Source organism: Cottoperca gobio, unplaced genomic scaffold (assembly GCF_900634415.1).
Source record: "Cottoperca gobio unplaced genomic scaffold, fCotGob3.1 fCotGob3_237arrow_ctg1, whole genome shotgun sequence".
Taxonomy (NCBI): domain Eukaryota; kingdom Metazoa; phylum Chordata; class Actinopteri; order Perciformes; family Bovichtidae; genus Cottoperca; species Cottoperca gobio.
Window position 1 is genome coordinate 282,674 of NW_021166863.1, and position 11,787 is coordinate 294,460.

The following is an 11,787-nucleotide window of genomic DNA, read 5'->3' on the forward strand; positions in this document are numbered from 1 at the left end:
GGAAATGTAAAAGTGCAAATTTGTGGTACTTGTACTTTACTGAAGTATTTTTCATGGTACTATTACTGCACTACAATTCAAAGGGAAATACTTTTTACTGCATTACATATATTTTACAGTTTTACTTTACAAAACTTTATATAAAAGACTTTATAAAACATGTTTTGTTATTCATTTGATTATCAATTTAATAATCAATAATAATCAATTTGCCAATTGAGAAAAAGTTAAGTACTTCTGAGTTTTCTTTTTATTAAGTTCAGATGTTTCTGCATTTGGTGCTTTTAAGACTTTCAGTGCATTTAGCTGATTATACTTATTAACCTTTACTTAAGTCACATTTCCAATGCAGGACTTTACAGGTATTGTACAGTGTGGCATTAGTACTTTTACTTCCTCCACCACTGGCTAAAAGAAGAAAATATTCCAGAAATGAGTCAGAAAATATGGTTTTTATGGAGTCATTTGGGCGAAATGTCCCTTTTAAGATGATTAAGCATTCAGTTTGTTGACGTTCAGACAGAAACCTCTGTTATCCGTTTGCCTTGAGCGTAATCACACCCTCACGTGAATCAACAAATACACTTTTCAGCATGTGCATGGACAATAAATTGGGAAATTTGGCATAATATTGGGTTTATCTCACAGCCATATGCCTACAATCTCTTGTCCTGCACGTGAAAACAAACCTGACTGACTCTTAAACACAATGTTCTTGGAAAAGCCTCAAAGCAAGTCGAGTAAATACGCCCTTTACTTGTTTGCAGCAGATGCAGGATATATAACAGCATTGTCCTGAGTGTTCTGTTACAACAATAAGTGAACGTTTAATGTAGAATATACATATTAAATTCATGTAACTCCACGGAAATAAACACAAGTAGGTCACCTCTGACCTTTCCCATGGTCCTTGGTGATAAATCGGGATAGTGAGCTCTGTGTGGGATCACCGGGATTACTGTGGATGAATAATAGGAAACTCAGTCTGCCAGTCAGTGAGGATATCACAGAGCTGGGCACAGCGAACACAGAGGTCAACACGCACATCCGTCTCCCAAAGACAGTTCCTTGACTTGAAACAGATGGAAATGGACTCATCTCGAACGCATTTAAATGAGCGTTGTCTGGTACGCGTATGAAGACATAAGATGTGGTGATCTGAAGGCAACAGTACCCCATCATCAACCATACTGAAGTTGATTTGTTGGTCCAGACCTAAATATCTCAACAACTATTTCATGGATTCTCTTGAACTTTTGTACAAACATTCGTCCCCCAGTCCTCGTTAAAAGACCACGGAAACAATACAGTAACACAGTATTTAAGAAGATCTGACAAAAAATGAAAATGCATTGAAATCAAAGTTGGTTAAAAGTTGAACTCAGTGAAAGTAGAAAATAATAGTAATATGGCAGTTTATTGAGGCAGACATTTTTGTCATCAGAGAAATACGTGCTGAACGTCTGCGATGCATTCACGTACTGTTGTACGTACTGAACAGTGATAGCTTTGGAAAAACATTCAATGACTTTGAATGAAGCTTTAAATAACTGAAAGAATTAAGGCCCCTGAACTCAAGTTGCTGAAGTCCAACACATGAGCCTGATGGCAACTGACACGAAGGTTGTAACGATCCATCAATCTGGTTATCATCGTCCTCAAGATGTGCCTTTTATTTTGCACGCGCACCTCCTTCCTTAAGGCCGTGTCACACATCTCCGTATGACAGAAACGTACTAATACAGAATGTATCAGACGAATACCCAACGAATGCATAACGTATACAAAATATCAGCAACACGCTGGTGTACGTTGATATAAGGTAAGGTATAAGTAGTGTTCGTTAAGAGCAGGTGGTGTTACGCTGGTGTACGTTGATATAAGGTAAGGTATAAGTAGTGTTCGTTAAGAGCAGGTGGTGTTACGCTGGTGTACGTTGATATAAGGTAAGGTATAAGTAGTGTTCATTAAGAGCAGGTGGTGTTACGCTGGTGTACGTTGATATAAGGTATAAGTAGTGTTCATTAAGAGCAGGCGGTGTTACGCTGGTGTACGTTGATATAAGGTAAGGTATAAGTAGTGTTCGTTAAGAGCAGGTGGTGTTACGCTGGTGTACGTTGATATAAGGTAAGGTATAAGTAGTGTTCATTAAGAGCAGGCGGTGTTACGCTGGTGTACGTTGATATAAGGTATAAGTAGTGTTCATTAAGAGCAGGCGGTGTTACGCTGGTGTACGTTGATATAAGGTAAGGTATAAGTAGTGTTCGTTAAGAGCAGGTGGTGTTACGCTGGTGTACGTTGATATAAGGTAAGGTATAAGTAGTGTTCGTTAAGAGCAGGTGGTGTTACGCTGGTGTACGTTGATATAAAGTAAGGTATAAGTAGTGTTCGTTAAGAGCAGGTGGTGTTACGCTGGTGTACGTTGATATAAGGTAAGGTATAAGTAGTGTTCGTTAAGAGCAGGTGGTGTTATGCTGGTGTACGTTGATATAAGGTAAGGTATAAGTAGTGTTCGTTAAGAGCAGGTGGTGTTACGCTGGTGTACGTTGATATAAGGTAAGGTATAAGTAGTGTTCGTTAAGAGCAGGTGGTGTTACGCTGGGGTGCGTTGATATAAGGTAAGGTATAAGTAGTGTTCATTAAGAGCAGGTGGTGTTACGCTGGTGTACGTTGATATAAGGTAAGGTATAAGTAGTGTTCGTTAAGAGCAGGAGGTGTTACGCTGGTGTACGTTGATATAAGGTAAGGTATAAGTAGTGTTCATTAAGAGCAGGTGGTGTTACGCTGGTGTACGTTGATATAAGGTAAGGTATAAGTAGTGTTCATTAAGAGCAGGTGGTGTTACGCTGGTGTACGTTGATATAAGGTAAGGTATAAGTAGTGTTCGTTAAGAGCAGGTGGTGTTACGCTGGTGTACGTTGATATAAGGTAAGGTATAAGTAGTGTTCATTAAGAGCAGGTGGTGTTACGCTGGTGTGCGTTGATATAAGGTAAGGTATAAGTAGTGTTCGTTAAGAGCAGGTGGTGTTACGCTGGTGTACGTTGTTGAACGCTGATGTTTTGAGCATGTTCAAAATTACCGGACGTACCCGACGTGTGCTTCATAAGATATGCAGACGTTACCTACATAAATATAGTACGTAAATACCTACGTGACTACCTACGTAAATACGTACGTGAATACTTACCTACGTAAATACATTACGTGAATACCTACGTGAATACTTACCTACGTAAATACAGTACGTAAATACCTACGTGAATACTTACCTACGTAAATACAGTACGTAAATACCTACGTGAATACTTACCTACGTAAATATAGTACGTAAATACCTACGTGACTACCTACGTAAATACAGTACGTGAATACACGGAACTGTGTGACAGGGCCGTGTGTCTGGCGTGTTCAGCGTGTCATCTGCGTCCTTCGAACGATCAAAAACCTACCCTTAATTTATATAAACGTATTGCCGATATTTCGTATACACCGGCATACGGATATGTGTGACAGGGCCTTTAGCATTCAATCAGTACTAGCGGCCTAGCATTAGTCAGAGAATGGCAAGCAGCCAAGAAAGAGACGAGGATATCTACTCCCTTCTCAGGAATAAATCAGCAGTGTGGAAATATTTTGGATTTCGGAAAGAATACGAGTCAGCAGATGAAGCACAAACAACGTCATTACAAGATAAAGTACTCAGGAAACCTGGACGGGATAAGAAAAGAGACTCACCAGCTACAACTCTAAAAGAGCGATGAGTACCATTGGTTCACTCACGGACGCACTTTCAAGTTCACTTCAAAGTCTACGGTTGTGATTGTTCACTAAACCACAATGACTCACAGAAATCTCAGGTTTCTTACAAACTGATAAATGACAATAAAGAACCCTGTGACGCGTCATACATGAGTATGTGTTGTAGTAAGTATAATTAACCTCAGACAAAACCTTTCCTGATGGTTTGCATTGTTAAAAATGGCTGTTTCGTTGAGTATGGAATACTCTTTAGAGCCGATACGTTCTAGAGAAGAGGAACCCGTGGCTTTCCAAATTGGACTAAAGGGCAAAGGGAAGAGAAATCAAGTAAAGCGGAGCTGAAGGAATGCTGCTCTGGCCTCCATGATGAATGACAGACATGTTGGAGGAAACTCCTGTCCCGGCCCTTTTACACCCGTAACCCTTCCCACAGGGTTGAACAGACTTTAATTGTTAACAACAATACAAACAGAACACCAAAACACACCGTCTCTTGGTGTGTTTCACTGAAGAGTCTGAAGTCATCTGTTCTCTAAGAAGCAGCTGGAATTGTTTGTTTTAGTGGTTTGTACTAAAGGTTTCATCAGCTCCACAGAAATGATGAAGAACTGCCGCTCAGACGAGAGCACGCAAAATGTCTCCGACACCTTTTAATGGTTTAATGATATTCAGCATTTCTCTGTCTCTCTCTCTCTCTCTCTCTGTCTCTCTCTCTCACTGTGTCTCTCTCTGTCTCTCTCTCTGTCTCTCTCTCTCACTGTGTCTCTCTCTGTCTCTCTCTGTCTCTGTCTCTCTCTCTCTGTCCTGTCCCTCTCTCTGTCTCTTCTCTCTCTCTCTCTCTCTCTCTCTGTCTCTCTTCTCTCTCTCTCTGTCTCTGTCCTCTGTCTCTCTCTCTGTCTCTGTCTCTCTCTCTCTCTCACTGTGTCCTCTCTCTCTCCTCTCTGTGTCTCTCTCCTCTCTCTGTCTCTCTCTCTCTCTCTGTCTCTCTCTCTCTCTCTCTCTCTCTCATCTCTCCTCTCTCTCTCTCTCCTCACTGTTCTCTCTCTCTCTCTCTACTGTGTCTCTCTCTCTCTCTCTCTCACTGTGTGTGTCTCTCTGTCTCTCTCTCTCTCTCTCTCTCTCTCACTGTGTGTGTCTCTCTGTCTCTGTCCCTCTCTCTCTCACTGTGTCTCTGTGTCTCACTGTGTCTCTGTGTGTGTGTGTGTGTGTGTGTGTGTGTGTGTGTGTGTGTGTGTGTGTGTGTGTGTGTGATGATGCACCAAAGAACTTTATGCTGAAGGGGAAGTTTTGTATTATTAAAAATGTTAGATTTTCAGTTTTACTTTGGTTATTGGTCTTGATTTATAATAATCGGTGGTATCAGCCCTAAGAAAACACATAGAAAATGTGATCCTGAGAAACGCTAAAACCCAATGACCGCCATGTGACAAGAGCTCTGCATCATCAGTATCTGCCACCTCTTGAAAAGGACTCGGCAAGAGGGACGATGTTATATTGGTGATGCTATGGTTACCCTAGCCTGAAGTCGGTCTTACTGATTTATAAACTGTTAACTCGACGTAGTGTTCCCAGTGGGATGGTGCACGCAGCAAAAGCGACGTAATCAGCTCTGGCTATTGCGTCGTTAGACTGGATGAACAGGTACAAACATCTGTTGTGACGCTTCACTGAGATGGCCTTAATCCCTCGTGTAGTTTAACTGTTTATTAGCCATTAACGCAACGATCCCTTCTCAGCACGGACAAGCAGCCATGTTTCATCTTTGCCGTTCTCATAAAACTTGTTGATGGGATGTTTTGTTTATACACGGATATATTAGGATTCAGAACTTTGTTCCAGGGAATATTAGAAATATTTATTTCACGCTGAAAACAAGGATTGAATGTAGTTTTCTTCCTAAAGAACGGGGGTGATAGAGTCCTTGTAGTTGTTCCTCAGTCAGGTGAGTAAGCAGAGCAGGGTAAACTGTGTTATCCTTCGGGACTTTAGCAACGTTATCCAAGCAGGGGTGCAGGGGAGCAGGGTGGAGGGACGGTAACTCAGCATGCTCCTAAACAGAGCCACATGTTCTGAGGTTTAGGCCAACCAATCACACTCTGCAGGCTGGATATGAGCCCCCAGGAGCCAGTGGATCACTTTCAACATGAGGAGGAAAAGTGCCAGTGTGGCGCTGGACTCCACCACAGTGAGCGTTAAGGATTTTACACGTGTGCAGAGCCAACAGAAAAACCTCCAATAAACATGAAACTTGGCTCCGATGGACATTATAATGCAATAAATCTGATTTTATATTCGCCAGCAGGAGTCATCATAAATTCCAGAAACCTTTTTTTGGCTGACTGAGCCAATTTCAGACAAAGTGTAAATAAATATAATGATATAACACGGCCAAAAATGGCTCGTAACTCTTTATAAAGCCTGTTTTTAAAATCTGAATGTGTTGTGTTGGGCAGCAATGTAACGTGTGAAGTGGGAAAAGCACAGGTTTGATCCCAACAACAGCACAAAGTCAAATCAAACTGACACTTAGCTTGAGATATTGACTCACATTAACATCTGCATCACATGCTTTGTCTGGGATTGTGACTAGAGGGGCTTTAAAACTAAATTGTACATTCTTTAAAGTCTTAATAGTAACACTATTATCTTACACAGCTACACTAGGATTAAAGATTCTTCTGGTTAACCTCAAACACAACCATCTCCATCATCCACACCATGAACCAAAGTGTCAACACCAACGCACTCTTACACAACCTTCTTGACGAGAGGAAGCTCCTAAAGTTTCAGAGTCAAAGTGCTTCTTTGTATTCTAGGAAGTCCCTCTTAAAAGGAATTTCAGTAAAACGTCTTTTCCTTCCTTCCGGATTCTCTTGGGAGTCCAACAACATGTGCAGCTTATTTATAAAAATGAAACAACCAAGACATACGGGCACCTTCAGGTGATGTTTAAGTCCTGCGCCGCACAAAAACCTACTTTGCTTATTGTTACTTCACATGTTTGAGCTTCTCTGTGCAGAAGGATGTATGTGCAGAAGGTTTGACACTAGAAAGCTGAAGAGGGAACGTGACTTTAAATCACACAAGCTGAAGCTTTTTCACAATCACTCCCAGATTGGACCTCCAATATGCAACTGGCTTGAATCTTGGAGCCTCCGCTGCACATTCATCTCGTCTTAGTTAAACCTTTAAAATCAAATATATTCAGAATTGCATGTATTTGGATGGAAAAGGATTGTAAGATAAGGATAAGTATGTTTGAACACATCATCACACTGTGACTCCCTAAGTGTTACAATACCACTGTATAAACTCACTTGTTCTATTTAGCGGGTTTATTGTGCAGATTAAATGATTTTCCTCAACTAGTCGTCTAGTTTGAAAAGGTATAAAATAAATGCATAGTTTAAACACACTATGCAGAAGCAAATGCATACTTGGTGAAACTCTAGAACGTATCTTACAGAAAACAAGGTACATTGCTTAATGCTTTTTCTTTTAACATTACATCAGTTACAATGAACAGTAACACATATGTTATCCTTCCTCCGAGAAGCTTTTCTGCTTTATGTTCCATGCAGCTTTGTTCTCTCTTCTGAAAACTTAAATCCCAAAAGTTACAAAGCTGCACCTCAGTCAAAAGAAAATACTGTTCATCTGGTGGTAAAAACCTTCATCGAAAGATGTCTATCAACAGGAGAGTCGCTTTGTACAAAGATTGGGGAACACACGTTTGAAATACTCTAGACAATCAACAGAAACGCAGGCCTGCAGTGGTTTGATCCGGCTGTATGTCACGTTACGTGCAGCGGCACAAGGCAAAGTGCCAAAACCTCCAACTAATCAATGTTAAGGATGTGTAAGTGTCTGTGCTGGACAGTTTGTTTGGAGAGCTTTCCAAATGTCTGGGGCTGCACTAAAACTAATCCTTTCACCTCGCCCCCACGTCCAGCGCTGCTCGCTGGCAATAAAAACCACATGTGCCATTAGTTGTGGGAAAGAAAAAAAATACTTATTATGAACAAACTAATATTTTACACAAAAACAGAAAGCAGTTTTGCTCTTGCACTATATGTAAAAAAAACAGCCAGAGTCTTTTGTCCGCTGGGTTTGAGGTCACAAGCCATCTCCAGCGTGGAGAGGGTTAGGGTTGGTGGGCGGGACTGGCCGCTGCGGCCTCGTCGTTGCTGCTGTCCACCTCCTGCTCCATGGGGCTGTCCTCCTCCAGCTGCTGGCTGGTGTAGTTGGTGATCTCCAGGAAGCCGCTGGGCTCCACCACCACGTTGGACTGGCTGGAGTCCGGGAGGATGGAGTACTGAGGAATCACCTGCATGCGTTAGTCACAGAAGATGTATCACGCTAATGTTTCTGTTCAAGTCAATACACAAACTCAGCGGCCACTTTATTAGCGATCAATGCTAAAACATAATGGAACACCTGACGGGGTCACAGGTTGTATTGTACAGGTGTACATAATAAAGTGGCCACTGAGTGAACATCACAATATGAATGAAGTCGCTGTTCCCCTCGAGTTTAAAGAGAAATGAATACATTTGAGCGTGTTAGCAGTCTGACGTAATATTCAAACTTCACATTATAGACGGTGCTCCAGGTTTGTCTGATTTATTACATTCATTATCTTGTAATAAATCTCTCACCTCAATGACCTCCATGTCTTCTTTGTTCCTCTGTGCTGTGAGGCCCGGCATGCAGCTGAACTGCTGAGACTTTGTGTGGGAAAGATGCATGGAGGCCCCGGAGCTGCTGATGAACTGGCCCGAGTCCAGGGTGCCCGACACGGCCTGGGCTTTCCCCAGAGGGCCGCAGTCGCTGGAGGAGTCCACCACCATGGGCTCTACGCTGGGATCGATCTCCGCCTCCATCATGGAGATCTTCAGAATGTCCGACACCGAGGGCTTGTCTCCCGAGGGCCTGGAGCTAGACTCGGGGATTAGTTTGGCAGTGGCCTCGGCGCTACTGAAGACCGGCGACGAATGGTGGGAGCTGCCGAAGGTGATCTTGGTGACGGTGGCGCTCTGTGTGATGATTGGCTGCTGTGGAAGATATTTGAAAGAGGAGAAAACACAGGAAGTTGAATAATGTCAGTCTTTTGTTTCGTTAACGCTACGTTCTCTAACATCTACGCTTCGTTGTCTTTGGCGGCATCAATGGCGGTAATGGGTGTCACTTTAACACGACTGTAGTCGTAGCTATTGTTCGGCCCTACGTCTTTGTTGTTGTGTCTAACCAGCTGTCAGAACTCAATCACAGCGAAACAAAGAACAGAATAGAGCTGCAGATAATACGACTCTAAATCAACTGCTGCTGCTCATCAGTCTGCGCTCAAGGTAAACATGACAAATGCTTTATTGTATCCAACGAGGAAGGAAGGAAAAACCCTTCACACGCACGTGAGGGATATTTACTGTCAGGTGACTCGAGGAAAGCTCGAGTGACAGAAGTCGGACCAAGATCCTCCACCTCGGGGGATTTCATTTTTGCATTCCACTGAGGCGCTTGAAAGGCGTGACTTCATGTGTCAAACAAACAAACGCCCCGAGTTGTTCATATCTCACACCTGGCAGCTGGCTCACCTGGCTGGAGGCAGTCTTTTCCGTGCCGACGGGGTGGTGCGCCTGCAGGGGAGGAGGGTGGGACATGGGGGTGTGCAGGGGTCTGTGGTGGGATGTGGGTGCTTGCTGGAGCTTCGGGAGCTGCGGCGTCAACAGGGGCTTGGTTGGCATGACCAGGGTCGTGACCTTTGCCCCGGTGACTTGGGCCGGTAAAGTCGGGGGTCTGTCTTTGGGGCTCTGGGTTAAGGCCTGGGGTTTGGGCTGACTCTGCTCTCGTAGTTTTGGGAGTTTCTTAGTCAGAATGAGAGTTGAGGGGAAGGCAGCGGAGGAAGAGGAAGGCTGGCTGATTTGAGGTTTGCTGTGCAGTTGTGGCGGCGGCTGGGTGGAGGCGGAGCTGTGGCGGCTCTGCTCGGCCTCTGCCTGGCTCGAGGGCGCCGGCTGAGCGGCTGCAGAGAGGCTGGTTTGCTTCGTGGGATCTGTAGCTGGTTGGCTGGAGCGGTAAAACAAACCCGTTTGGGGGTCCAAGGTGTCGCCTTCCAGCTCGCCCACCTCTAACACGCTCTCAGTTTTACCATGGCTGTCAGAGGGCTGAAACAGTCACAGAGAAGAGCACGGAGTCAGACACTCAAAGTTATTGTTGTACAATGTGGGCATTATGTGCAATATGATGGACATAACTGCACTTCAGATGTACGTGTGTGTGTGTGTGTGTGTGTGTGTGTGTGTGTGTGTGTGTATATAGAGTCTTTTAATTTTTATATGTGACACCGTCATTAAAATAAGAACTCGGAGTCGAGACTAGAAATGATCTTAATTAACGTTTCTGTATTGCTCGAGTGAATTAGATGGAACTTTATCAAAAGGTAATAAAATAAAAGGTGAAGTATGAAAAAGGAACATCGTTTATGGGATGCATAAATATGAAGCGTATTACAAAATCACCACAACCCACGTACTCTCTATTGTTGTCATGACATCTACTCAGCAGCTACAAACACACGTTTCTGTCTAAACCAGAGCATCAGACCGAGTGTCCTCACCACGTGCGACGCTGCAGAGGACACGGTGGCAGCCGGTTTGGTTACCACGGTAACATGGCTGATTTTGTAAGGCTTCCCGAGCAGCTGACTGGAGGACATGACCACGCTATCGTCCTCTGAGGCCACGCCCACTCTGCTGCTGACTTTACCTGGAAGAGGAATCAGAGCGTTATACACACACACACACACACACACACACACACACACACACACAGACACACACAGACACACACACACACACACACACACACACACCTGCTGTGACTGTGCTGGCTTCAGCCTCTGAGGTGGAGGGCCTGGGGGGCTCCGGGCTGGGCTTCTTCTCCTGGGCCAGCTGGATGGGCATGACCATCTGGCTCAGGTCGATGGTGTGCTGTCTGGGTTTGGACTCTCCCTTCTCCTTCACTGCCGGGGGGGGGGGAGGAAAAGTAATGTTTGCATCAGCAGAAGATCAAAACGAGAGCGTCGGCCATTTTGTCGTAATGTAAGTTTATATGACGCTCGACAAAGAACTTGATACACGAGAGTCTCGAGTGTGACACGAGTTACAGCGGGAGGAAAGTAAGTATAAAATAATAAATAAATATATTTTATGGAGGTTAAGAATATTGCAAAGATGAAGTATCATTATTTTAGGTCCATCACAGCATTTTAAGTGTTGGAAGTCACAAGGTGTTTTTAAGATGATAGGGTTCGGGTTGTGAATACCTTCATTAATAAGTGCATCTGTTGAACCGCTCGGGTTTCATTTCATGCACTAAATCACTTTTGGGACTTTACAATCAGGAGAAGAAGAATGTTATTGGAAGTTCTATGATGCAGGTCTCATGTTCAACTACAGGGGTACAAATACTTTCCAACTTCAAATATTTTGTGGGAATTTGTCTCCGTCTCCGTCTCCGTCATCATCATCATCATCATCATCATCATCATCATCATCATCATCATCATCAACCCAGTTCTGCAGGTTTGTAACCCGATGAGCTTCTAGTGAGATCAAAGCCTCGGGCGTAAAACAGAATTACTTTGAATTCTTTTTCATTACCGGCTCAGATACCAGATTTTATCATTTTTTCTTCAGAGCATTTTATTTATTATTTATTGCCTGGATATCAAGAGATATAAAGAGATATAAAGAGATATAAAGAGATATAAAGAGATATAAAGAGATATCAAGAGATATAAAGAGATATAAAGAGATATAAAGAGATATAAAGAGATATCAAGAGATATAAAGAGATATAAAGAGATATAAAGAGATATCAAGAGATATAAAGAGATATAAAGAGAATTTCAACAAACCAGTTCAACAAATCAGCATGCGTACGGGTGATTCAGCATGCGTACGGGTGATTCAGCATGCGTACGGGTGATTCAGCATGCGTACGGGTGATTCAGCATGCGTACGGGTGAT

The 11,787-nt window shown here is 43.3% G+C and overlaps 1 protein-coding gene across 1 annotated transcript in view; it reads right to left on the reverse strand.

Moving 5' to 3' along the window:
- Positions 1 to 7,077: 7,077 nt before the first annotated feature.
- Positions 7,078 to 11,787, reverse strand: part of LOC115005000 (BRCA2-interacting transcriptional repressor EMSY-like) — a 17,826-nt gene continuing 13,116 nt past the window's right edge. The window contains exons 17-21 of the mRNA XM_029426769.1: positions 10,629 to 10,778; positions 10,374 to 10,522; positions 9,355 to 9,921; positions 8,419 to 8,814; positions 7,078 to 8,087 (exon numbers count right to left, since the gene is read on the reverse strand). Of these exons, the coding sequence (XP_029282629.1) occupies positions 7,905 to 8,087; positions 8,419 to 8,814; positions 9,355 to 9,921; positions 10,374 to 10,522; positions 10,629 to 10,778 (1,445 nt within the window). The 3' untranslated portion in view covers positions 7,078 to 7,904. The remainder of the gene's footprint in view (positions 8,088 to 8,418; positions 8,815 to 9,354; positions 9,922 to 10,373; positions 10,523 to 10,628; positions 10,779 to 11,787) is intronic.